General features: G+C 35.3%; 1 protein-coding gene and 1 long non-coding RNA gene across 14 annotated transcripts in view; one reads left to right on the forward strand and one right to left on the reverse strand.

Annotated features, from left to right (window-relative positions):
* TMEM161B (transmembrane protein 161B) overlaps positions 1-24,790 on the reverse strand; it is a 66,463-nt gene extending 41,673 nt beyond the window's left edge. Inside the window, exons 1-2 of one of the 2 annotated variants that reach the window (XM_010962412.3) lie at positions 24,642-24,790; positions 3,835-3,938 (exon numbers count right to left, since the gene is read on the reverse strand). In XM_010962412.3, coding sequence (XP_010960714.1) covers positions 3,835-3,938; positions 24,642-24,644 — 107 coding nt within the window. In that variant the 5' untranslated portion in view covers positions 24,645-24,790. The remainder of the gene's footprint in view (positions 1-3,834; positions 3,939-24,641) is intronic. The other variant, XM_010962413.3, reaches the window with a different exon arrangement.
* Positions 24,791-24,816: 26 nt separating this feature from the next.
* Positions 24,817-26,537, forward strand: part of LOC105074783 (uncharacterized) — a 58,587-nt gene continuing 56,866 nt past the window's right edge. For 10 of the 12 annotated variants that reach the window (XR_006727416.2, XR_012505502.1, XR_006727419.2 and 7 more), the window contains exon 1: positions 24,847-24,949. This is a non-coding gene — a long non-coding RNA (uncharacterized LOC105074783). The other 2 variants (XR_012505504.1, XR_006727417.2) reach the window with 2 other exon arrangements.

Genomic DNA, 26,537 nt, shown 5'->3' on the forward strand with positions numbered 1-26,537 from the left:
ACAGGTATAGCAGAAAAGATCTTGCTACTTAAATACTTGTTAAAGCAGGAATGCGTCGACAAAGTTTGATAGTCATATAAAAAGTTATGTAAAAAAAGGAGAATAACATTTTCTAGAAGAAAAATATTTTTCAGTTAAAAATAGAAGAATGGAATACAATACAAATATAATTTAGTAATGTGGAATAAATTTAATTGCAAATTGAGGTGAGATGTATAATTTTAACAACAGATATTATTTCTTACACTCTACTTACACTTAGCATGCTTTTTAGTAATCCAAAAAATGCTGATGAGCCCTTTAATTTAGTTAAGAATAAAAGGTGACTATATACTCCTAGAGAAGCCATAAGAGTACAGTAAGTAAAGAGAAATCATATGCTACCTATAACCTGAGGATACCTTCTAGAAGTACAGCTAGGAAAAAAGGTAGAAAAAAGAAAACCTTAAAAAAATTACTCTCTAAACTGCCAAAAGAGTGTTACAGTGCTTGTAGAAAAGTTCACCTCCACCAAATTCAAATCTCTGTTCAAGTACAGCAGTTCCAGGACAAGGGCCTGGAGCTGATGAGCTGCCATAAATCAAATAAATACGAGACCATGAATCAGATTTTCAAGGGTGAGAGGCCTGGATCTGTTTCATTTTTCAGTATGTGAACAAGAGTAAAGCTAAAACTTGTTTTCTCACCTATGAAAATGGAGACAGTACTACCTATAGCAAAGAAGGACTAGACACTCACCAATCCTGCTTTTACTTCCTGGGTACAATGAAAAGTACTTACATGTCCCAGCCTTTCTTACACACTGGCCTGAACCAGTCACAGGGCTCCAGACGATGTAATGTGGACAGAAATGATATCTGGACTTCTAAGCTTGGCTCCTAGAATCTCCTGAAATATCCACAGCCCACTCTCTCTTTACTTGCCAACTGGAATAGCATCTAATAGAAGGACTCCAGGAAGTAGAAGAAACAGGGGAGCCACAAGACAGAAGAAGCCTCATAAGTAACCACGTGAAGAATAGCTGAATCCTTGAATCACCATTTTGTGAGGGAGAGCTGCCTGACCCCTCTGAGGTTTCCCATCTGACCCTGATTCCTGTCTGAGAGACTTTTATTAAGTTCAGACACTGAGATTTCTGAAGTCATAACATACCCCAATACATCTCCTCTTCTAACAAGTTCAAAGTATACAGATCCAAATGAGATAACAGAAATAAAAATTTTATCTGTATGAAGTTTTACAACATTTTGAAGGTAAATTAATGGAATTAAATCAGGCTAAAGACTGCATTAAAAAAAAACTAGGATCTATAATACTAATGACAATATATAAATATTACTTAACAAGAGCTGGAAAACTAGTCAATTTTTTTAATATTAAAAATCAACAGGCTAATTTATAAGCAAAAATTGCTAATTTCTTCAAGGTACTGACTTATTCAAGAAAATGGTAGGCTTACTCATTAAGCCAACGTAATATAACAGGTGCCACTTCACACCTTCCATTCTAAAAGAGACAGAGGTCAATGAGAGACTTGGACAGAAACTAATTTACATAATAAAAAGAGAAAACATAACTTAAAAAAATCAATTTTTGCAATTTGAATAAATGATACTAGTGAAATAAAAATTAAGATGACATATGCCAAAACTAAGAAGTTTCTTTTGTCATACTCATGATTAACCTATTGCGGTATCTATACATCTATACACTTGAATAGCTCTATGAAACAGATCTACTCAACAGAGTCACCCCCAAACCATCCTACACTATTCGTAATTTTAAAAGTCCTCATAAGCCTCTCCCCTTAAATTCCTTTAAGCATTTATTGACAACAAAGAAGGCCATTGGATCTTTCCTTTCTCTTTCTTCAACTCAGCAGCATCATATGGTTTAAAATGCAAACTGTCATTTCTGATCAATAATATTTTCACATGAGCAATTTAGAAGAGATTTTAGATTTTCTTAATATTAAAACAGTATCACTTCAAGAACAATAATTCTCCCAAAATGGTAGTATCAATGGTCTTATTCAACAGTTAGACAACATTCAGCAATGTGGCTCCAAGACCTAAAAATTTCAGAATTAGCATTTAAAAAAATAGATGCTCTTAAGAACACAGAGCAAAACAAACAAAAACACAGAAAGAAAATGAAACTAACTATAGCATAAGAGTAACTATTACTAGAAAATTCTGATCAGTATCCTTGAAACCTGATTTGGAATTAAAGACAGCATTAATTAACACTAATCTAGTTATAAAAGCAAATCAAGATCACAAAAAATAGTAACTTCATGTTTATTTTTGAAGGTTGAGCTCCTCTTCTAATGAGAAGTATGAATACTTAAGACATACTTGTCAAAAAAGTAAAGATTTTAAATACATTGTTTCATATTAATAGAGAAGAGAATCAGCTTTCATTCTCTGAAGTTTTAGTTTCCACTGGTGAATATAATTTTTATAGAAACAAAGGGAAAGCAGATTATGTAAGAAGTAGATATTGCCTATAGACTAAAATGGGACAAGACTGCCAAGATCTAGAAAGCCAAAAGAGGCCTGGAAGTCTCCTTGCAGACTTACCATAAACAGAGTCTAGAAATATACAATTCTCAATAGAAAATAAGCTACCTTAATATGTACTTTACTAGTTTTAAAATTAATATTCCATTTATTTAGAATTAATGATATTTGCCTGGCAGATGTTCACCCTTTCATGATCTATGTTAAAGGGTTTCTGTTAAGCAAAACAAAGTAAGCAAGATTGCACAGGGCACAAAGCTACATAGTTAAAAACTAGTTACATATAATTGATTTTTCTTTTCACTTATAAATAGCTCTGATAGAGGCTTTTCCTATACTTGAACATTGATATGGGAAAAGAATAAAGCATTAGAGAAGAAGAATAATTAAAACTAGAAAATAAATTCTATGGAGAAAATTTAAGTTTTGTGGATAGAACATATTATTTGTCTTGCAATTTACAAAATCATTAGGAGGATAAGAGTTATCCATCGTTTTTTAACATCAAAAGGTCAAAACAAAAGAAAATTGATATACAAATCATTAACAGAATTTGGTTATTTATTAGAGATGAATAATTGTAGTAAAACTGTAGTCATGGTACCAAATCTATAATTTACCTTTCATAATTACACAAAACCGTGGCATGTATTTCTGTGTGCAGAGTTTTACTGCTTTTGCCTCACTATATCTCCTATATTTAACTTCTTTCTTTTTGATTTTATTCATTTATTGTACAAATTTCAACAAGGTGACAGCTACTCTGCAGAAGGAGTGGGGATAAGAGTAAGCTTACAGTGCAGTAAACAAAATTAGTATCATAAAATAACCTCACCCCCTCCTTGCTAAATCAAAGTTTAAAATTCTTTGCAGTAAAACAAAGAAACCCCAGCTCTCATAACAAGCTCTCAACTAAGTCATCAAGAATAGGATATGTGCTTTGACTACTATAGGACATTTTTTTCAACAGTGGTGAAAATATGTAAGCACTTCAATTTCTGCCTCTTGTTGTCCAACTTTATTCAAAGGTAACTAGAAAAGTAATGTGGTATTTTGAATGGCCATGGACAGAAGGGGACAGGGAAGAGGGGACTAAATTCTTGACCATGACTCTATCACCTTTTGCACTAAGCAGATAAAGTACTAGAATCTCAAATAAGAGAAATAAGGAAGCTAGATATTTCTCATAATTTTCCTTTTTCATGTTTTTAGAAAATTGGAATAAGCACTTAACTTCTAGGAAGTTAATCAGCCTGGTAAACTAAACAGAGATTTGAAAGTGCCAGTCAAAATCAGCCTATCCTTGCCTTACCTGCCATTACAGAGTAGCCATCGAGCAAGAGAATAGTGAGGTATAATCTTCTGCATGACACTGGCCATCACCATGGTAACAACCAGCTGTATACCTATCACACCCTGTGTAAAGAAACAAACAAACAAGTTTAATAATGGATGAATTTAGATTTGAGGACATTGTTGGAAAACTTTCTATATATTTTGAAAATTATACTCTAAGAGAGATGGGTTCACCATCAAAATCCTTATTATTCTGCCATTTAGGTATTCAAGACCACATATGCTTAAACTTAAAATATTTGATTTCATCTCATAATCCTCTACAAGTTATCCAAGGGTCACATCCATGTCAACAGAAGTTAAATATAGTAGCATATACATTCAAAATTTATTGCCAAGAAATGTTCTCCATTATTTAAGGGTACAAAAATGAAGAAGTGAAAAATACTGATGTTTTTCATCCTCCATATTTACTCTATTCAATACACATAACACTAGCTTGGCAAGCTCTAAAAGCAGTATGATTGTTTTTTAATTCTACACTGGTGGTAAATAATTAAAGAGCATTAACTGCATTAAGTGTGATGGCAGAAATGGCCTGAAAGTCGCTAGAAAAAAATTTTAATTCATACTGTCGTCACCAACTTTCAGTGAGTGGGCCTTCAATAAGGTTCAAAAATGCTTAGTTTGCTCTCATCAATTCCTCTCTTGTTCTCCATAATAGCTAATTCAAAACTTCTCCCATCTCATCACACCTCCAACCTCCCTCAAACTTCTAACTCCACTCCATAGAGGACATCTACTTCACAGAGAAAATAACAACAGCATCAAATGGGAACTCTCATTTGCCACCATCAACCTCACAATCACTTGTATCTACACTCGTGTCTTTTTCCGCACCCTCTAGAAATAACAAAGCATCTTCAATACAAAGCAAATTCCTGTATCTATGCTTCAGAGCCCATCCTCTCTTTAATTTCAGGAATCTCAACTAGTGAATAGCTTCCCACCTCTATCTCCTTCTTTCTCTTCTCTACTTAAATCCTTCCTATCAGCATTGCAACACCTTTCACCTTTCTAAAAAAAAAACAATAATTTTCCTTACTCTACAGCCCCCTGCCCTTCCTCAAATACAGAGCCACTTTTCAAAAGACTTGTTTTCACTGCTTCTGTGTTCTCGTACCCCCCACATAGCTCCCATCTGACTTCTGCTTCAGTACATTCAACTGAAACACCCATCATCAAACACACTTCATCTGGCCAAAATATCTTTCCTTATCTTAAATCTCAGTACTATCCCAACAAGCTCCATCACATCCCTTGCTTTACGCCTACCTTGAATATCAATTCTTTACACTCCCCTTTGTTGGCTCCTCCTCTATCTATGCAGTTCAAAAATAAAGTTGAGTTCCTACCTCAAATCTAATATCCCAAATAAGTACATTAAAAAAATAATAAAACGTTTTTTAAAAAGTAGCATAGCATATTGGCTTAAGAGCCTGGACTCTAAGCCCAAACTGCCTGGGACAGAATCTACCATATACGAGTTGCATGACTTTTGGACAGGTTATTCAAACATTCTGTACCTCTACGTCCTGTTCTATAAAATCAAGCTAATGTTAAGAACTGGGCCTGGTACAGAGTAAGCAATCAATATGAATTAGTACTATTTCTTGTTACTGCCATTGTTATCACTTCTATTATGGAATAACTTTTTTTTAATTTCAAGAATAGAGAAGACTTGTCAAAAAAATAACCACCAATGTTACCTCTATAAAAAATAAATTAAAAAAAGAAAATAAATGGAATCATACTAAAAAAAAAAATGACATCTCCTAAGTGCCTCCTAAGTGATAAAAGACTAAAAAATTTTGAAAAAATCAAATTTCATTGATTGTAACAAACTGTTCAATCAATCGTTCATCACTGTAACAAATGTTCTACCCTGATGTGGTGGGACGTTCCACCATGAGAGTGAGTGAGGTGGTGCATACGCGAGGACAGAGTACATAGGAACTCTTACACTTTTCGATCAATTTTGCTGCGAAGCTAAAACTGCTCTAAAAATATGAAACTCTAAGAAAAATCAAATTTACATGTAGAGAAACAATATAAATAATGTCAGAAGACTAACTAGCAAAAAGCATTTGTAACTCAAATGACAAAGGGATAATTTATTATTAGATGTTATATACGGAGTTCTTATAAATCAATTAGTAAAAGACCAAATGCCTAATTTAAAAAGAGGAACAAATATGCACAGATAGTTCTTTTAAAAAAAGGAAGTAAAATGGCTTTTAAACAGGACTGTTTCTAAAATGTCTTTGAAACCTGTTCGACTCTGGTTTCACTGTGGATACTTTAATGCCTTAAGTTCTACCAACTGGGTTAAGGTTCAGACAACTTTTATATTCACCTAACATCAAAGGTTACATTTTTACCTTTTTGCTTTCACATTTCCTATCTCTTGAATTTACTATCCTATTTTCTGTGTAGTTTGTGACAGAAGTTCTGCAATCTCCATACAATAAATGCCATCACAAAGAACTCTTTCAGGTAGAATAAGGCCAAGAAATATATTAGCAAGTATGTCAGAAGTTAAGTCTATTTGAGATTATAGACTTAAAAGCAAAAGATAATTTTTTTTAGTCAGGGAAAGTTTTGTGGACAAAGTGAACCTCAATCTAACCTTGAAAGAAATGTGATAGCATCACAGAACCTTCAAGGTCATCTAGTACAATCTCTCACAAACATATACAGCAATTTATTAGAATATAAGCTTCTTAATAGCAGAAATCATACCTTAGTCACATCTAATAAATGTTACAGGTATTACATGGCATTTCCAGGAAGACTGATTTGGAAGATACATATTTTGGACTGTGATGAACTGGGGAAGAGAGGCATCTTGCCAACTCTCCTCTTACCCCAAATTACTAAGCATCATGAGGTATTGCTGATAAACCCACCATTGGAGATGTAAACCACATGAAGGGAAACAAAAACAAAAATAAGCAAACTGGATTAACTAGAATTAGGAATGTCAATTAGGTTTCTGCAATGATCCAGACCAGAAATAATGATGCTTTAAATTGCAGTAGTAGCTCTGGTCCTCAGAAAAGAAATGCATTCTAAGGATACTGTTGCAGAATTCAGAGACTAATCATATATGGAGACAAAGGAGGAACTAGAGACCAACCTTGAAAAAGGCAAACTCCATTCACAATGTTGCAGTTAATATTTGACTAAAAAATGCTCAGTGCAAAAGTACAACTTCACTCCATTCATTTACTTTACTATGCCATTTCCATCTTTTTAAATGAAATTGAAAATACTTTCTCAAAACCTCATCTGTATATTGTGTTAAATATATTATATAATAGAAATCTTCTTCCAACTTTCTAATAGAAGTCAATAAATCTTTCCTAAAATGAATCTGCTGTTAGGTGACTATATATGTGGTACTGGAAGAAAATATGTTGCTTTTATCCCAGTACAAGAATCTACTTAATTTTTTGGAGAAGTAAATTTTAAATTATGTGGAAAGTACTTCACCAAAGTATTCCTTTTCAAATGTATTTAGAAAAGAGTCCTTGCAATATATTTTCCAAGATGGCAATCGTTTTATAGAATTATATATTATCAAATTAATTTATTAATACCAAACCTAGATCAACTTTTGAGAAATTACTATGCAATTGACAATTACAGTGTACATGCCTGCGTTTAACATATTAAAATATAAAGTATTCATTAATCAAGGGATACAATCATTTGAAATTTTAAAAAAAGCCATCTGAATAACCTACCTTCACTGACCAACTTAAGTGTCTGTATATGTCTAAGTTTATACAAAACAGAATTTTTGAAATGTTTAAATTAAAATCAAATTTCCTGAATATTTTTCATTAATTAAAAGAGAATGCTTAAGTAAATTTAACCGTAAACAAACAATAATTTCATAAGAGAAAACTATTAAAGTGGGTAAAGATGCAATGAAACTATAAAGTCCATCATGGCTGAAGTCTCAAACACACAGCCATATGGGTCATTGACTCAAGGAGCTTTAATTGTTTTATTAGGGCTTCGAAACAATAACTTGACCATAGAGGTGGTTTCTGTCTGGATTCATTGCCCCTAGGCCCTGATTTTCTTGACTGGAATTCGGGAAAGTCATTTATGAAATAGCTCATAAGTACCCAAGAAGGGTGAAACAGCAGGGCAACTTAGGTTTCAAGCTTTCCATGTTAATTAGCCTGAGGCCATGAAGAGCAAGAAAAGTTATTTGCCTTTAGTCTACAGAAGAATGATCATTTCAATTTCTGTTAGTAATCATTTCTGGTTAGGTTAAAAAATTCTTACCAAGAAAAATTAAACAATTCTCTAAAAAATAAAATATATCAAAATAGCAAGATTTTATCTTGCTTGACAATACTGAAAACAAAACTCTCCAAACCTAAATTCAAACATGATACAATTTTAAAATTCAGACTTGGAATTTTGTGTTAACCTTTATGGAGCTGACATTTTGTTTTGTTTCATTAAACTAAGTCTCCTCCTGAAAAACTGGGTGAAACAAAGCATGCATTGTTTACCATTAGAAGGCATATCTGCATATATACTTGGGACTCAAACCACCCCAAATGGTTTCAATTATCATCCCCCTGAACAAGTAAGAAGAGGAAGAAAAGGAAAGAGGATATGACCCTCTTATTTTTGGTTTCTTAACTGTTTACATATTTTAGTGACAGCTAGACATGTTGAGACAGACTTCCTAGAGATGTTCAAATAATTTATACTACAAAGGAAGGTGTGTATCTGACGTACATCTCAAAAATGTTCTCCTAGGGCAGTCCACCCAAGCAATAGAAATAAAAGCAAGAATAAACAAATGGGACCTAATTAAACTTACAAGCTTCCGCACAGCAAAGGAAACCAGAAGTAAAACAAAAAGACAACCTGCAGAATGGGAGAAAATTTTTGCAAATGATGAAACCGACAAAGGCTTGATCTCCAGAATATATAAGTAGCTCATATGACTTAATAAGAAAAAAACAAAAAGCCCAATCCAAAAATGGGCAGAAGACCTAAACAAGCAATTCTCCAAGGAAGAAATACAAATGATCAATAGGCACATGAAAAAATGCTCAATATTGCTAAATATCAGAGAAATGCAAATCAAAACGACAATGAGATATCACCTCACATCAGTCAGAATGGCTATCATTCAAAAGTCCACAAATGACAGATGCTGGAGAGGCTGTGGAGAAAAGCGAACCCTCCTACACTGCTGGTAGGAATGCAGTTTGGTGCAGCTACTGTGGAAAACAGTATGGAGATTCCTCAAAAGACTAGGAATACACTTACCATATGACCCAGGAATCCCGCTCCTGGGCATATATCCAGAAGGAACCCTACTTCAAAAAGACACCTGCACCCCAATGTTCATAGCAGCACTACTTACAATAGCCAAAACATGGAAACAGCCTAAATGTCCATCAACAGATGACTGGATAAAGATGTGGTATATTTATACAATGGAATACTATTCAGCCATAGAAACGACAACATAATGCCATTTGCAGCAACATGGACGTCCCTGGAGAATGTCATTCTAAGCGAAGTAAGCCAGAAAGAGAAAGAAAAATACTATATGAGATCGCTCATATGTGGAATCTCAAAAAAAAAAAAGAAAGAAAGAAAGAACATAAATACAAAACAGAAACAGACTCATAGACATAGACTACAAACTTGTGGTTACCAGGGGGGAAGGGGGTGGGAAGGGACAGACTGGGAGTTCAAAATTTGTAGATACTGATAGGCATATGTAAAATAGATAAACAAGATTATACTGTATAGCACAGAGAAATATATACAAGATCTTGTGGTTGCTCACAGCAAAAAAAAAAATATGACAATGAATATATGTATGTTCATGTATAACTGAAAAATTGTGTTCTACACTGGAATTTGACACAACATTGTAAAATGACTATAACTCAATAAAAAATGTTTAAAAATTTTTTTAAAAATAAAAAAATAAAAAAAACAAAAGAAGGTGTGAATTTTGTTATTTCAATCTAGACTCACATAAAACTTTGAATTCACATTTTGAGCATTTAAACAAACCATCTTTGAACAATTTACAAACGAGGAAATCAGGGTCCAAATAGCCAAGACCACAGAACTACTCAGTCACAGACTTATCCAGAATCCAGACCCCTAATTTCCAACCTAATGCTTTTTCCACTAAGTCATTTCAGTGCATTCACTAAAATCTATAGAGCAACAAACTACAGGCGCTGAACACTAGATCACTTGCACACAATAGGGAGAAACAGCACACTCCCTGCCATCAATGTGCATTCAGTCCACTAGGACAGTAAATGGACCCTTACAATACAAAGTGATGAGAGGATAGGCAGAGGAGTCTATGAGAACAAAGCAAAAAGAGAGGCAAAAAACTGTGAAACAGCACTGAGGAAGGTCAAGCATAAGTCAAGACTCAGTGGACTTCACTGGTGAGCCATCAGTGATGTCTGCTTCACACAGGATGACAGTAGGCCAAAACCAGATACTGAAGGGCAAAACTTACAGGTTTAGAATTTAATCTGAAAACAATAAGGAAACCCAGGAAAAGTAACATGACCAGATCAATATTTAAGAAAAATTTCTCTGGATACCATGTAAAGATTGGATGATGGACAGCCCAGCAACATTAAGACAACTGCCCAGGTATGAAAGGAGGACCTGTACCACAGGTAGTAGCAGTACTGAAGGAAGAAGGGGTGCAGGCTCTCTTACTATGGTTATAAGAACTATACAGAATCACTATATACTATGTGACAAATGAGTTAGGGTCTCAGCCAAACAATGTTAAAAAAAACTACAAATTCAAATTGCATCACTATAAAAATTATTTATATCTATAAAAGGGAAAAGCAAACAAAAAATTAATTAACAAGTACAGTCTGTCTGCCTAACATACATCCAATATCTTCCTGGCTATTACTAGGAACGTGGCAAAGGACTTTTTTGTTTCACTGACTATTATATCCCAAATACTCAGAGTAATTACACACAGGAGGGCCCTTGACATCTGATGAAATGAATGACACTACTACAAAACAATCTGTCCTAACAGAACTTACAATCCAACATTACCATATTAGATAACAACAAATATATTAAGAGAATACTGGAGTACAAAACTGTACTATGAACAAGAGTTATAAAAATTCAAAAAACTGGACACAAAAGTTTCATATAGATGAAAAAACTGAAGTCAAGAAAGGGAATTCCAGGCTAAATGACAAATGTGAACGGAGTAACCATGGGACAGCAAAAAGCCCAGCTCAACCAAAGCAGACTTTAGCATATGACAAAGAATTGTGAGAAATAAGATGATGATAGAATTTTAGATTGTTGAGAGTCTTTAAAGCCAAGAGGATGCACTGAGCAGAGGTGTTACAAAGATCACCTAGGTAGGCTTTTAACAGGCAGGGGTAGGAGGATGCAAGTAACATATGAGGAAAATCAGACACAGCAATATATTGAGCAATTAAAGAGAAAAACCTAAAACTAAGGTAGAAGCAGCTGAAACTAGGAAGGAAAGAACAAAAATAAAAGTACATCAGTAGAAAACCAATCAAACTTTGAGTGTGACTGAACATGAAGGAAAACAACTACAGAAAAAGACAGGAAATGTCTCAAAGGTTATTTCAGGATGTCTTAGTTTGGGTGACTGGTAGAATCCTAGATCCACTGACAGAAAAGCTGTAGACTGAAGGAAACTCAAGGGACTGGACTAACAAGCCTCCGACAGGCTTCCAGGGACAGCACCTTGGCTGCAGCCTCCACGATTCAGAACACACACACAAAACATGTTTTTCTGGTATAATCAATCTCCATGAGACAGACTGGCAATAATCAGGTTTATAAGAGTTTTATCAATTAATTTACAGTGAGACATAAGCTAGCTATCAAGAGGATCAGATGTTCAAGTTCACCAAGTGCTCCACTGGATTACTGTCTTAATGATACTACTGAAGTAAAATTATAAGCAAGCTGCTTGGTAAGTAATGACTTAGTGCAAAAGGCAGCAATGAGGGATGCTTTGTTCAGGCAGTGCTGAAGTCTGAAGAAAATACACAAAACAGCCCTCTAGACTGTAAAATATTCTCAACCCTAAATAGTTCTGGATAAATATCTTGTTATTTAAACTGTTTTTCTAGACTTCCAAATGATAAAACTACTTTCCAATCCTATTTCTGTAGGCAAAAAACTATCTAAAATTTTGTCTATCTTTTGTTATGTAAATACTACTGATTTGGTTACAGTCTAGTCTACTTAGGTCTTGGAAACAATCCATATCTATGTTCAAGGTGAAAGGAAAACTCATTTCTTCTATCATGTGTTGATTTTATCAAACTCTCAAAATGTTAACCACCACTCATTGGCACCTACAATAATATGTGATAAGCAGTAGAGTAGAGGTCAGTGCCCACTGTTATGGGAGCATTCCAAGAAAGGGAGTGATTAAATCCACATGAGACAGCTGAGAAAGACTTGTTCACAGAGGTGACATCTAAACTAGTGTTACAAGGTTAAAGTAGTATCCCACTGTCAGATAGGAAAGGAACAGAAGTTTAGACAGATACAGCTATTTGTACAAAGAAGATCCATGGCATGAGCCCAAAGAATGAGCAGTTTCACATGGCTAGATTTTGGTAAGGGTTCTACACAACGGACTCTCCTGTAGGTACTTAGAAGTAAGTACAGGACCCTAAGCCTAAAAGTAACTAAATCAAATATATTTTGGAAGGATATTCCTGCCACTATAGTGGAAAAATAAAGTGGAGGGCTGAAAGTAACTGGAAGTAAAGAGCTAAATTAGAAATCCGCTGAAATAGTCCAAGCAACACCCTAAGAGCTGAACTAAAACAGTTTCAAAACCAAGAGCAAAATCTAAAAGAATTAAGATTTTTTTAGAGGAAAAAAGGCATTAGGCGTGAGATTAATAATTATCTCTGCAAGAAAAGTATCAGTAGGTAAGGATTAAACTTAAGTGATTATGTAAAGACAAGATAATGGGCATAATTATTCCTTGGAAAAATTAAGCAATAAGAGGAATCTCTGACAATTACAAGAGTGGTTCACATAAAAAATACATTTTATAAGGGGGAAAATGTACATGTTTAAGGCAAAAGGGAAGGAATCAATATACGGGGACTGTTAAATAATCTAGAAAGGAGTTAACTGTGGGAATTTAATCACTTAAGAGTCAGAAATAGATGAGACTAAAGGCATAAGTTGAAAGTAAAACTTTATAAGACCCTGTCCTACTGAACAGAGGTACAAATAGGTGCAGAGACTGTATTAAATTTAAAAACTGAGGTCTTCAGAAGTTACATAGCGTGACTAGGGCAGGGGAAAAAACAGGTCAAGGTTCTTGATATCTGGCTTTCCACTGAATACAGTCATTTTGGAAAGCACATTATATATCATTCCAAAGTCCTCAGATCATTTCCTAAGAACCATGATGGGGTGGGGAGTTAAGCTGTAAGACAAAAGAGGAGAGGGGCAGAAAGTCCTGAGAAGTTCAACAAAAAAGTAACATAAGAACTGAATAAGTGACTGCCAAGCAATTCAAGTCTACATGACTCAGTAGTTCAGGTACAACATCAGAGAAATGACTGATCTGGAATTTGAGGTTAAATCTGCAGGACAGTTAAGTAGCTGACCAAGAGAGCCAAAGAAAGCACCAAAGCGGACAAAGTTTGAGAGATCCTGAAGAATAACCATACCAAGGTCAGGATCTTGGCAATGTGTCCGAGAGGAGGTCTAGAAATTTGAGAAGAAAGGTTTGATGAACTCAAACATGTTGACTGACAGACCCAAGCTGTGTTTTTAAAGACAATTACTTCCAAGAGGTTCTTCAAGAGAACTGAGGGTTGTCTAAATTTCAACCAGAAGAGAAATTCTTCCATACAATGCCAAAGCAGGTAAAAGCAAAAAATAATCATGAAAAAGCAAGGAAAATTACTCCCCATAGATATTTCTAGAATCCTAGGGCTGATTATATGGGTTATTATGGCCTTTTATCTGGTTGTACACCACAGCTCCAGCTCTTACAGACACAATAAACAGACCTAAACATAAGAAAAGGAGGGCTTTGCTGAACAAATGAAATGAAAAAACAAAAGATGTTGGTAGGAAAACAGTCAAAGAATTCGGATAAAGTCACCTGTTGATATTTAATATAGACTTGTTGATTGAATCCTATGAAATCAGGTATTTAGCTGTTCTGACCTACAAAACAGCAATTTCATATAGCTCAAATTATTACTACAAATAAAGATATATATAATATACATAGATGGTGAGATGATACAAAGGGAATTGAAAAATGTAATTATCAACAACTATGATTTGAACTCAAAACACATAGCTTTTCAAATTTAAATGCTTACAGACTTAGTTTGGTTTGCCAACATCATTGTTTTGCAGCACAAAGTATATTTTTAATTTCTTTAAAGTAAACAGAACAAGCAGAAATTTTTACTATTTCCTGATTCAGAATAAAAAATTTAATGTACTTTAAAACTAAGGTCAAAAACTACAAACTCTCAATACAATGCCTAGATGCAACCTAAATATCTTAATTAGACCTACAACATAGTAGAACACATGAATTTGACATAACTATATTCAAAAACAGCAGCTCCTGACTTTCTGCTGAAGATGATGAAACGAAAGCCATTTTTCAGAATTTGACTAAACTTAGAAATAAACCTAAGATATTCTCTTCAATATAAACTGATAAGGCAAAGTGGAAGACCAACAACAAATAGAGGGCAAGGATAAAGATACTTTTTCACAAGAATAGAGGACATTTTAATTAAATATTAAATAAATATAATCCATAAGCCATTTTAACATATTAATGTTGAAATTAATAGTTGTTTATTTCAAGAGATAATTTTCCAGTTACAGTGGGTTGAATAAATTATGCAGTATCTCATAAAGCAATACCATATCGTCATTAAAATGTTGATGAAGAATGAAATATTTTTAAAGATGTTAATAAGCTACTTTATCTCTAGCCAAAACACACATAAATTTTTCATTATAATACTGATAAGTAACAAACAAAAGGTTCAATGGAAGAACACATCCCTAACTTCTGCCACTCTTTCTTAACTGCAAGAGTATTTCCTGACATTATAGAAAATATCTCTACAGATCTATATTCAAAAAAGCTATTAGTCAAAACTAATAAACTTATATTTGACATGTGCAAATCATCTTGCTTGTTCAAATCAATTCCTCTTCATTCCTCAACATTCACTTCCTCTAGGAAACCTTCCTTGCTAAAAAACATGTTTAATTCCAAAAATAGCCTTTATCATGCTCAGCTGTGATTTAAGGGTCTCTCCTCTCCCACTAAAAACTGTATTCATCTCATTTCTTCAGTACAAGTCCTACTCCCAGGAAAGTGCCTTACATGGCAGGATTTCAATACAAGTGGAGTATTTACATTTTAGATGAAATAAAAGGATAAAAGCATAAAGTATAAATTTGCCCACTGTTCTTCACTACATTCAGGTTCCCATATGTGCTGAACATTGAACTTTATTTAGCATAAAGAAGAAAATTTTTCAACTTAAGATTAAAAGACGATATACTGTGCTTTTTACATACCTCAGAGGAAGAGTTATAGCTATTATTACAAGATAATCCTCTCAATTTAATGCAATATGTGTTGCAAATTCTTTCAAACAAACTAAAATTTATAACTTCGGTAAGTGCACAAAGCTTCATTAAACAAATTTAAAACTAAAACTTCAGCTTAGCTCTAAATTTTAAGCCATATACAAAAGCCAAGAAAACTGAACATGCACCCGTAATGTTAACTGTTTAAAAAATGCATTCATTGTGAATATTTTAATATGTTGAATAATTAAACACACTAGAACCGAGGTAGTTCTGTCACTAACTAGCAATAGTACAGCAATTAGACAAGCCTTCTCTGGGACTCATTCCTTATCCACAAAATGACAAGAGTTGGCAAATGATCTCCAAAATTGCAAAAGACCTTATTGATGATGGGTATAATATTTTAATTAAGTAAACAATGGATTGTTGGCATTCACATATTTACCATTTCTGAGCCATCATCAAAGCCTATGATATGCAGGTATTGCTAACAGGAATGAATAATTATCCCTTCCTCTTAAGAATTAAATAAGATAACATTTATAGGAGATTTGAAAGGAAATCAGAGTTCCAACTTAAAGTAAAGGAGTACACCTAGCCCACTGCTCAGCATTCTCACCTCGACTAGCAGTTTGCAGGAGTTTCTCTCAGGAGATTTCTGAATGCCAATAGTCCTACAGTCATTTTTTAAAAATTTTCTGAGATACCTAGCCAATTCTCTCTTATTAAGTGATTCACTTTATGATCTGAAAAAAACTTTAGTAGCTATCAAGAGAAAGCCATGATAACCTTAACAACTTCTGAGAGGAATGACTGAGAAACTCTCTATCAAAATCAAGTAGCCAATAAATGTTTGTTGAAATCAAAATTAGGAAATAGTTTTAAAGAACTAATGTCTCAGTTAAAGTTACTACTTACACGACGGAACTTTAGCAAAGCTTTCTCATCTGTCCCTCCTGACTGGAAAACATACTTTGTTGGCAATTAATTCTAATTGCAGTTATCCAGATTCTTTTTCACTTCCTTTTTGTCTTAAAAATTGGATTAGGAAAAGATTAATACATTCAACATGAAACATCTGACCTATCCAAACAACCTAACTGTCTACAAATAAATGATACAGTGAGGTGTCACTGTCTTAATTTTAATTAACCTAGTGGGGAAAGCATTGGAAGGAGGCAGGAAGCATAGATTTAAACAAAAGCAAAATTCTACTAATGAATTTAACTACTAATAAAAGCAAAACTTTTTGAGGAAAAAAAGGCATGGCTTCTCTTTTGAACAAGACAGTATCCAGAAACAAATGATTCTAGTCATGGAACATTTATGCTTACATACATATGCCCATAAACCATAAAGAATTTGAACTATTTTCTAATCACTCATTTATACTCACCATAAAAATGGCCAAAATCTTCTAAAATGATAAAAAATACTTAGTCAACTTTCAGTCAATGAAGTTTTGGTAGGGCAGAATCCTCCAGTATGACTTTCTTTCAAGGAAAGAAAGCAGGGAACTATGGCAGTGCTTTTTCTAAGTGATCACTGCATACAGGCAAACAGTGGCAATCAACAGGTAAAAGATAACAAAAATCAGCTAAGCACTGTGTAAAGGGCAGATACTGAAACTGTATTAAAAAAATAAGCAATTCAGATTACTATTTCAAAAGGCTTCTACAATTTATCACAAAGATAAAAGTGTAAGTTTATTTAAAAGAGAAAAACAGCAACAGCAGTAGAAGTGCCTTACCCAGGACATTAACTGATGGCAGTCTAGAATCATGTATTTATAATATGGAGCAGAACAGCTTGTTGAAGTTCCTTCTTCATCAGTGATTTTCACTGGTGGACAAAAGTCTCCCTTTCTCTCTTCAATGCCCCTTAGTTTTTCCATCTCATCTCTTCTTCACAATCCAAATCTCTCTACTTCCAAGAATGTATTGCAAAGATTCATCATTATCATCTAGTGCTTCTATTTTTTTTTTCCTTAAAGGATCTTTACGATAAATAGCTAGCTAGCTAGATAATTATTTAGTTTATGGTCAGCCAGAAGTTACATGACTTTTGCAAATTCTTCTAGCAGTAAAATCTTTACTGTGTGTACTGAACATATGGGAAAGAAGAGAAGGTTTATGTTCTTCTTTGCAACTCAGGGAGGAAATATAGTTCTAGTTGCAAACAATAGGTGGAATCCAAGTGGAAAGAAAAGGAACAAGTCAATCCTTAGAGCCCTCAGGAAAATGGACAGTGAGACAGGCTCGGAACACATGTGACACACTGAATGCTTAAACTGATAAGAAATTTCAATTCACCACAGGTCTACATCTCCAGTTCTCTAATTGCCCCTCACCTCATCAGGGTTACTAGAAGTTCATCTCCAAGCTTAAAGGAAATTAATGGTTTGGTAGGAAGGAGTGCCTTAATTCTGAAAGCAGCTCATGTGGAAAGAACATGAGGGAATCCTTACTCTGACTCACTGCAGCAGTGTCGGGTGTATCTAGCATCTGAGAAATGCCAATCATTAGTGCTACACATGACAGTAGTAATTTCTCTAACACTATATAAGATGCAAAATTAGATAGTAACTAGGCTGGGAAGGATTTTCTAAAACTATAATCACCACTTATATTTCTGTAGGAAAATATTTTTGAAATTCAATCCTTTCATAAGTTAAACCTTATCAAAGATAAATAGTAAGGTTGACACAACAGTAGAGTGGCCAAACAGCCTGAGTCAGAAGTCAAATCCCACCACCACCAGCTGTATAATTTTGGATGAGTAACTCTAGTTTTACTGTGCCTCCATTTCTACTCTGTAAAATAGAGATTAAAAAAAAAAGTAGGTAAAACATGGATGTAAAAAAAAAAAAATAGGAGGCTGAAAAAAACCCAAGAACTGAATTATTTCAAAAGGATTTAATCAATGTAAGTGGAATAGATAGTTATTAACTGCTAAATAAATGTAGCTATTATTGTTATTGAGAAAAAAATAAAATTCAATTTCTCATCCACCTGACAAACTTCCACTTACCCTTACAGACCTAGTCTAATTGATCCTTTGTGAAACTTTTCTTAAACTTCATAAAATTGAAGATTCCCTCCTTTGTTCCCTCAATGTACATTCAACTAAATGTACATTCAACTAAATGTACATCAACAATATTCTCAAAGACACATATTCAGAACCATAGAACCTTGAAACAAACTATAGAGGTCATCTAGTTCTAGTTCAAGCAGACTTTCAATGCCATCTATTCGTTGTACTTTTCCCAAAGTCATTTTTAAAGATATGCATGTTTGAGCAGATTGGTTTTTATAATATCTTAAAAATTTTTTTAAATAAATAAAACATAATCAGACACTAAGCACTTCAACATCAAAGTATCAAAAGCTGAAACTGTTTCAGGTTTTTCTAAATCTTTTGTTTAGGGTCAGAACATAAAAGATATTTAATTCTACTTTAACAACAGAATTAATAAATCTGTTTTATATAAGTAAAAGATACGATGTAAAAATCAGGATATTCTGAGTGACTAAGTTGTATCCTCTGAAGAACTCTAATAACTTAAAAGACCAAAATTATGCAGCACAAAAAATGCAATTTATTAAATAAAATACAATATCATCTACTAATATGTAGTGTTTTAAAAACAATTTTTCTGTTCACTGTATGGAAAGATAATATATAACTTTACTGAAAGATTTATACTATAGCTAAAGACATTATAAGCTTTATGCTTGACATTACAACACTTTTTTAGGGTGCCATTCATAAATATGTACTCAAAGATACCAAGTATATAGGCTGAGTGTATGTGTGTGTATGTATACACAGATATATATACGTGCACACACATACATATATGAATTCAAATCTGTTGTCGCCTCCTCATTGAGGCTTTCCATAAATACTCTACCTAAATTAACCACTCCAATCATTTTCTATTCCCTTACTGTTTTATCTTTCCTTGTTGCACTTACAACAATTAACATATATTATGTCTTATTTGATTATCATCAGACTCTTCTAATAAAACATAAGCTCCATAAAGGTAGGAATGTCTGTTTTATAAACAATTACATGCCTGTTGCCAAAACAATACATGACATACAAGATGGTGCTTAATAAACAATAAATGAAAGACCAAATAAATACTTTTGAAGTAAGAGCATGACTTTTAAGTGTCTGGTGAAACAAAAGGCATACTCAGTTCAATCAAAACTAAGAGAATGTTCATTTCACCAAGACTTTAAGATTTTTTCCCCCATAACTCAAGGGTAAGTGTTATAGAAAGAGTAGGAAGGCAGTTTACAGAACAGGTTTATTTCTTCAAAGTTCCTCTGAGGCAAGTTGGTGTTCATTCTTGACTTAGTAACATGGGAAAATCATGGCACAGCAGTAAGAAAACAGTAAATTCTCTTTTAGAAATGACCATTATAGAAAATATCTTCTCATTTTCTAAAATCAACTTAATTTTGCTTTAAGCTTTTATCCCAGAGCAAACAAATTAATTATCTAAAAAGTGGTCAACACCCAAAATATAAATAATTTTAAGAGTCAATCTTCAATCAACCAAATGGTAACCAAGAGAATAGTCTCTACTATTATGTGAACTAAGCCTATTTTGGAAAGTAGTGGAAAAGTCAGAGAACTAAGAAGAAACCCAAATCTTTGCCACTATGTGGTTAACTGATGAAACCTCACCAGAATCCATCCTTCAAGCTGCACATTCTGGGCCATAAAACATCTAACAAATTTAAAGGGATGGAAATTGTACAATGTCTACCCTCAGATCACAATGGAATTAAACTAGAAATCAGTAACAGAAAATAATTAGAAAATCTCAAAATACATGGAGACTGAACAACACATTTCTAAATTAACACATAGATCAAAGAGGAAATCTCAAGAGAAATTAAAAATATTTTAAACTAAATGAAAATGAAAACACAACTTTTCAAATTTTATGGGGTAAAGTAAAAGCAGTGCTTAGAGAGAAATTTATAGCACTGAATGCATATACTAGAAAAGATCTAAAATCAATCACCTAAGGATCACCTAAGGATAAGAAATAAGAAAAAGTGCAAATTAAATCCAAAGTAAGCAGAAGAAAAGAAATAATATGAATCAGAGAAGAAATCAATGAAACTGAAAAGATGGAACCAACAGAGAAAAATCAATGAAACCAAAAGCTGGTTCTTTGAAAAGAACAATAAAATCAGTAAGTCTTTGAACAAGCTAACTAAGAAAAAAAGAGAAGACACTAATTACTAATATCAGAAATGAAAGAGGGAATATCACTACAGATCCAAGGACATTAAAAGAATAATAAAGGAGCACTATGAACAACTTTATGCCTACAAATTTTATAACCTAGATGAAATGAACCAATTCTTTGAAAGATAAATTTGCCAAAACTGACATAAGAAATACATATTCTGAAATGCCTGTATTTATTAAAGAAACTGGATCCATTAATAACTTTCCAAAACAAAAAGCACCCAGCCCAGTAGGATTCACTGGTGAACTCTACCAAACATTTAAGAAATTTTACCAATTCTCTATAATCTCTTTAAGAGGACAGAAGCAGAGGAAATACTTCCTAACTCATTCTGAGGCCAGCATTACCCTAATACCAAAACCAGGCAAAGGTATTACAAGGGGGGAAAAAAACCCCACAGTCCAGTGTCTCTCATGACTATAGGTGCAAAAATCCTAAACAAAATACTAGCAAGTCAAATCCAACAATATACAAGAAGAATTATACACCATGACAAAGTGGAATTTATTCCAAGTATCTGTGGGTGGTTCAACATTCAAAAGTCAATTAAAGTAATCCACCATATCAACAAACTACACATGTCTGATTATCACTCAGCACAAATACTCCAATATCTCCAAAGTTTCTAAATTCTGCATTAGAGTTCCTTCAAAGTGAGGTTTAAGGACTACCAGTTTCAGACTTACCAGTAAAACACATTAAAAATTAGATTCTGAAACTCCACCCCTCCAAAAATGGAGCCCAGATAAGCATTTTAATCCTCTAGCATCACAGGTTGAGAGCATCTCAAGCATTTCAAGTTAAGAACTAGTGTCCTAACCCACTTTTCAAAACTCACTTAAAGTCACCTATTACATGACTCCTGCCCGCTCCCCACCCTCATTTGAATCACTTTTCCTCTGTATAACTCTTTGAACATATTACATATATTTCTCCTCTAACATTTACCACATTATCTCTTCCCAACATCCCTCCTTACCCCCTCAAAAGAAAACTTTCTCCTTAATTCTGATTAAGGCAGAGGTTCATAAACTTTTTTTTTTTTATCAACACAAACAGCACAATCTCATCGGTAGAAGTTTCCACAGTATGCTATATAGATAAAACAAGCCATGAGATTCCTGCAATTCCAGGAGTTAATTCTAATCTGTTTTTCTCTCACAAATCACACTAACTTGTGGGGAAAGCCATCTGATTAGATGTTCTATAATTTTCAAAAAGAAAAGGATAATAAAACAAAGTTTTATTCCTTCAGTAAATTTTCTACGGACTATCCATTTTCACAACATGACAGCAAAAAAATTAAGAGTGAATACTCAGTATTTTTAGTCTGGATCATAGGAGTTTTATCAATTAAAACAAAAATAAAATCAAAGTGTCCCAAGGCTTTGTTTTCCATCCTGTTTTAGCCTTTAAGACAGTAGTGAAATACTTGGTCAAACGTATCAACAAATTCTAAGTATTACCTACATGATACATTAAAAAATGAAAAGGAGAATTAACAAAAAAAAAAAATCAAACTTGAGAAACCAAAGTGGGGTGGGAAGGAGAGTGGAAATCAGATACAATTTTACTTCATCAGAAACTTTCTGAAAATTCTGAAAAAGTCCTTGGTGAAGTCACAGAATCATAAATATAAGAGTTAAAAGGTGTTTTAATTCCCGTCAAGTTCCAAGTCTCTTATCTAGAAGGAAATTGGAATTCTTATCTAAGTTGAATGATTTTGCTAAGTTCATATAATTAATAATGGGCAGAATCTGGGTTTTCTGAGTTCAAGTACTACTCTCTTTTCATTATAGCCCAAGTAGTGCACAAGATCTCAATTCAACTAAGCTGAATCCTAAATAATTTCAGCCCTTATTCACTTCACTGAATGACTAAACCCTTTCTTTTGAAGGGATTCCAGGCATTGCCCACCCATGCATATACAGACCTTATCAATTTCATAGCCAGGAAAGCTAAAGCCCAGAGGTTAGTAATTAACTCAGAAATAAAAGCAATACCAAAATGGAGTCAACTACTTGGCCCCTGGTGACATTCTCTTAAGTGACATTTTACTTAATCTTAAAACTACCTTTTTAGAGCTGGCTTTAGTATTACAGAATACTGAGAATAGGTTCACGTTCAGCTTCTCTGGCACAATTATAAATTTAAAGATTTTAATTACACTTTCTCTTCAACTTTTCAGATCAAGTTATCAAAATATGAGCTTAAATTTCAAAACTGGAGATCTGAGTTACAGTTCAGACTGGGCCAAACTGTTGCTACCTTAGGTAAGTCACTGTCTATTTCTAGACCTCAGATTCTTCCCTTTATAAAATGGGAGGTGGGGGCAAGGCAGGGGAGAGGGAGAGATGGTTAAGCTAGTTATTATCTTTCAGTTCTACTGTTCCTTATCTTTGTCTAATTTTATTGATATGAAAGGAGAAAAAAACTCTTAATTATTACAAATTGTACTAGTCATGAGGTTAAAATAAACAAACACACATGCCCAAGAGTCATAGGTTAGCTGGTAGAGTGCACCAGGAACCGCGTTATTTTGAAGTTCTGTTTCAGTCAGTTAAGTTTCTACAAGTCATTCAAAAGTCAATCATTATACACAATAGCTAAATGATGTCAACATTTGGTCCTGAAAAAATATGGCAAACTGAAACTAAATTCCAAGACAGAATCTCCTCCAGGTGAGAATTTGAAATTTTTTATATAGTCAAGCAACTGACAGTGTTGAACATTACTGGATCCCTGTGATACTGGAAAAAGCAGGAGAAATCCCCTCAGCTGCCACCTTCTTGTGTTCAGAAAACAGCTTATCGCAAAGAACAACCAGTCCTCATAGGACTTAGGTAAGACTCAGGAATGACCCACCTCCTTGTTAACCTGTAACAAGGCCAAACATAGCATCTGCAAACTCCTATTCTTTGCTTCATAAATCACTAGTTGAATTCTTCTCATAGATCAATTGGAACAAAATGCTAACCAAATTTTGCTTAAGATTTCTTCCCCCAGGTTCCTGAACTTTGGCCCACCCGCAGCCTCAAACAAGACACAGCTCCTCCTAAACAGCTCTTCCCCAGAACACACAGGCCTGAGGGTAAAATGTTCTCTGATCTACTGTCCAATCAAACGACCCTTTGATCTCACTTCCGCACACCCAGTTCTTTTTAGCCTTGTTTACTCCTCCCTATAAAAGAAAAAACCCTTTTGCCTAACCTTTGAGATTCTTGCAGACCTTAAGGTCAGGACATTCTCCCTACTCCAACAGCTCCCTCCCCCTTGCCCTTACAATTGCAATGTTCCTTTCGAATAAAGACCCTCCTTATTAGGGCAGGATTTATTTGACACCTTTTCCAATTCCAAATGCCTTAATTCGAAAGATAACTGACTTTGCTGTTTAAGTTACAGGTGTTGATCCTCTACAAGAAGAGGATCTGCTGTGTTCACCTGTATAGGCTAGCTAAAGGCATTCTAAGATCTGAAGTTCTTGGCCACTGCTCTGCATCAGAGGAATGAAATGAGACGATCAACCGGGCAAGGTCAATTATGGGACCACCTGGCCCCACAGGCCGTACACAGTGAAGGGCCATTAACATTCTGACTATCTACCCCGTACTCCTGGACAGATCTAGCGGTTGGGTAGGACAGAAACTGCTTCCTCAGGGGCCTCGGCGTTCTGGGACAGGTGGTAGGTCCTGCCCTACCGCTCATCCTACTGCTCCCTCCCGCTCCATCCTCAGTTGAGTACCCGACCCGCTCCCTTCACAGAACTGACCTCCCGGCCCCTTCCTCCCCACTGCTGTTACTCCAGCCCTCACAGATAGACTCACCATGGCGTCAAGGACAGGTCGTGGGCCAGACGCCCTGAAGTCGCCGGGACCGTCCCTGACCTCCGCTCCCGACCCTGCACCCGGGATCCACTCCACACAGCGAGAGAGCGGGTCTTCCGGCTCTGCCGGAAGTCCTGCTCGCGCGGGACAGGAAGTCCCTCCCCTCTCCTGAGCGCCGGCGACCCTACGCCACGCAGAGGTGAGGCTACGCAGGACGTCCTCTATTGCCACTTCCGTGGGTGCTAGGTTAGAGGCTGGGGGCGGTGCTGACCTTGAGAGCGCGCCGGGGAGGCGCAGGCGCAGCACAGGTAGGTGGGCGGACGGCGCGCCGCTGTCGCGCCTGCGAGGATCCGGAGGTAGGTTGGATGGTTTGGGCGAGAGCGCACCTTCGCTTTGGAAGGTGATGGAGGTGCAGGTTGGTGAATGGAGTGGGAGCCAACCCCAGATCCGGCGGATTTAGTGCGGAAGAAAACCGCAGACCGCGCTCTGGCTGAGACAACACAGTAGTTACCTCGGCTCAGTCACGCTCTTTCTCTTTTTACTTTCTCGTGTTTCTGACTGTCCCTTCTTGGAGACTTTCCGGATCTCCACAGACGTGTCCCTTTGTCGTCTTGTTCCCGGCTTTATCGGGTCCTCCAGCTCTACCCTTCCTCAGGGCAGTGGAATCTGATCGTGAGAAGTTTCTTCGCTATTCACAGATACCAGCTGAAGCCAGAAGGACATCCACCAAGCGCAGGGAAACCGGGAAGAGAATTCTGCCTGTTTAATACATTCTAATATGGACGGTTTCCTTTTAGTTTAAAATCAGAAGGGAAAAAGTCAAACTCCCGTATACCTCCTAATTTTATGTTGTTGTTGGCTCTTTTTTCAAAAAAGAACTCCCATGTACCTTCAGAATTTTGTGTTGTTTTCTGTACCTGTCACCTCTATCTTTTTATTTGGCTGTACATAGTATTAGTGGCAGGCTTGAAATGTATATACAGAGTATTTTTAACCCAAAAATTAATCTCCTAATTTGGGGATCCTTGCTTAAATCCTGGCTGTATCTGCACTTTCATCTGTGGGATCTCTTTTTGCCATAGGGTCTAGTTTTGTCGCAAAGCTGGAATTGCGAAGGGAAACTAGGAAGTTTCAGAAGAATTTAGAAAAGTTGAGTTGACAGAGGTGGTTAGAGATGTTAAGTTTCATCCCCCTTACTAAAGTACCTTGAAAGTATGATATCCAAGCTATAAAGTCAGAATTTTGAGCCATCCAAAAGAAGCATGCACAGGGCAGTTGCTTTATATTAGAAAGGGGGATAGAGACTGGGAGTATGAATTGTTTTTACTTTAAATTTTGTTTATTGGGGGATGAATGGCGTGATGATCAGTGACAAGAATAAGTATTAACATTGGAAACAGCTGGGCGTGGGGTGGGGCTGGGAAATATTACGTGAAACAGATCCTATTGAGCATGAATCCAGAGAGTTCCAATTCTGCTGTGTGGGACAAGGTTGTAAACAGACAAGCCTCAGGGCATCCGCAAATGGTTAAGTGTGGTAGAGAGGACTGGAGTCTCGTTTGCTGGTGTATCTGGAAAGCAGCTGCTATCCTTGAGGAATAAAAGGTGAAGAAGGAAAGTGGCTATCAGTCTGTCAGTGACAACACGTACTATGAATTCTTACTCTTTCATTTCCTACATAGGGGGTCTTACATCTGTCCTAAACCTGACAGCCTTATTGAGGTTCAGAAAGCATATCCTCCTATGTGACAGTAAGACTGAAATTATTAGGGTGGAATCCATTCCTGCCAGAGTAAACCCACAAAAGGAAATCACAGTCAGTATTCGTTATCTGCTAATTTTTAATAGATCATGGGGTTCTATGTTCCTTATTTGACGTATGGCAAGTTGATAAAT

Source organism: Camelus bactrianus, chromosome 3 (genome assembly GCF_048773025.1).
Source record: "Camelus bactrianus isolate YW-2024 breed Bactrian camel chromosome 3, ASM4877302v1, whole genome shotgun sequence".
Taxonomy (NCBI): Eukaryota; Metazoa; Chordata; class Mammalia; order Artiodactyla; family Camelidae; genus Camelus; species Camelus bactrianus.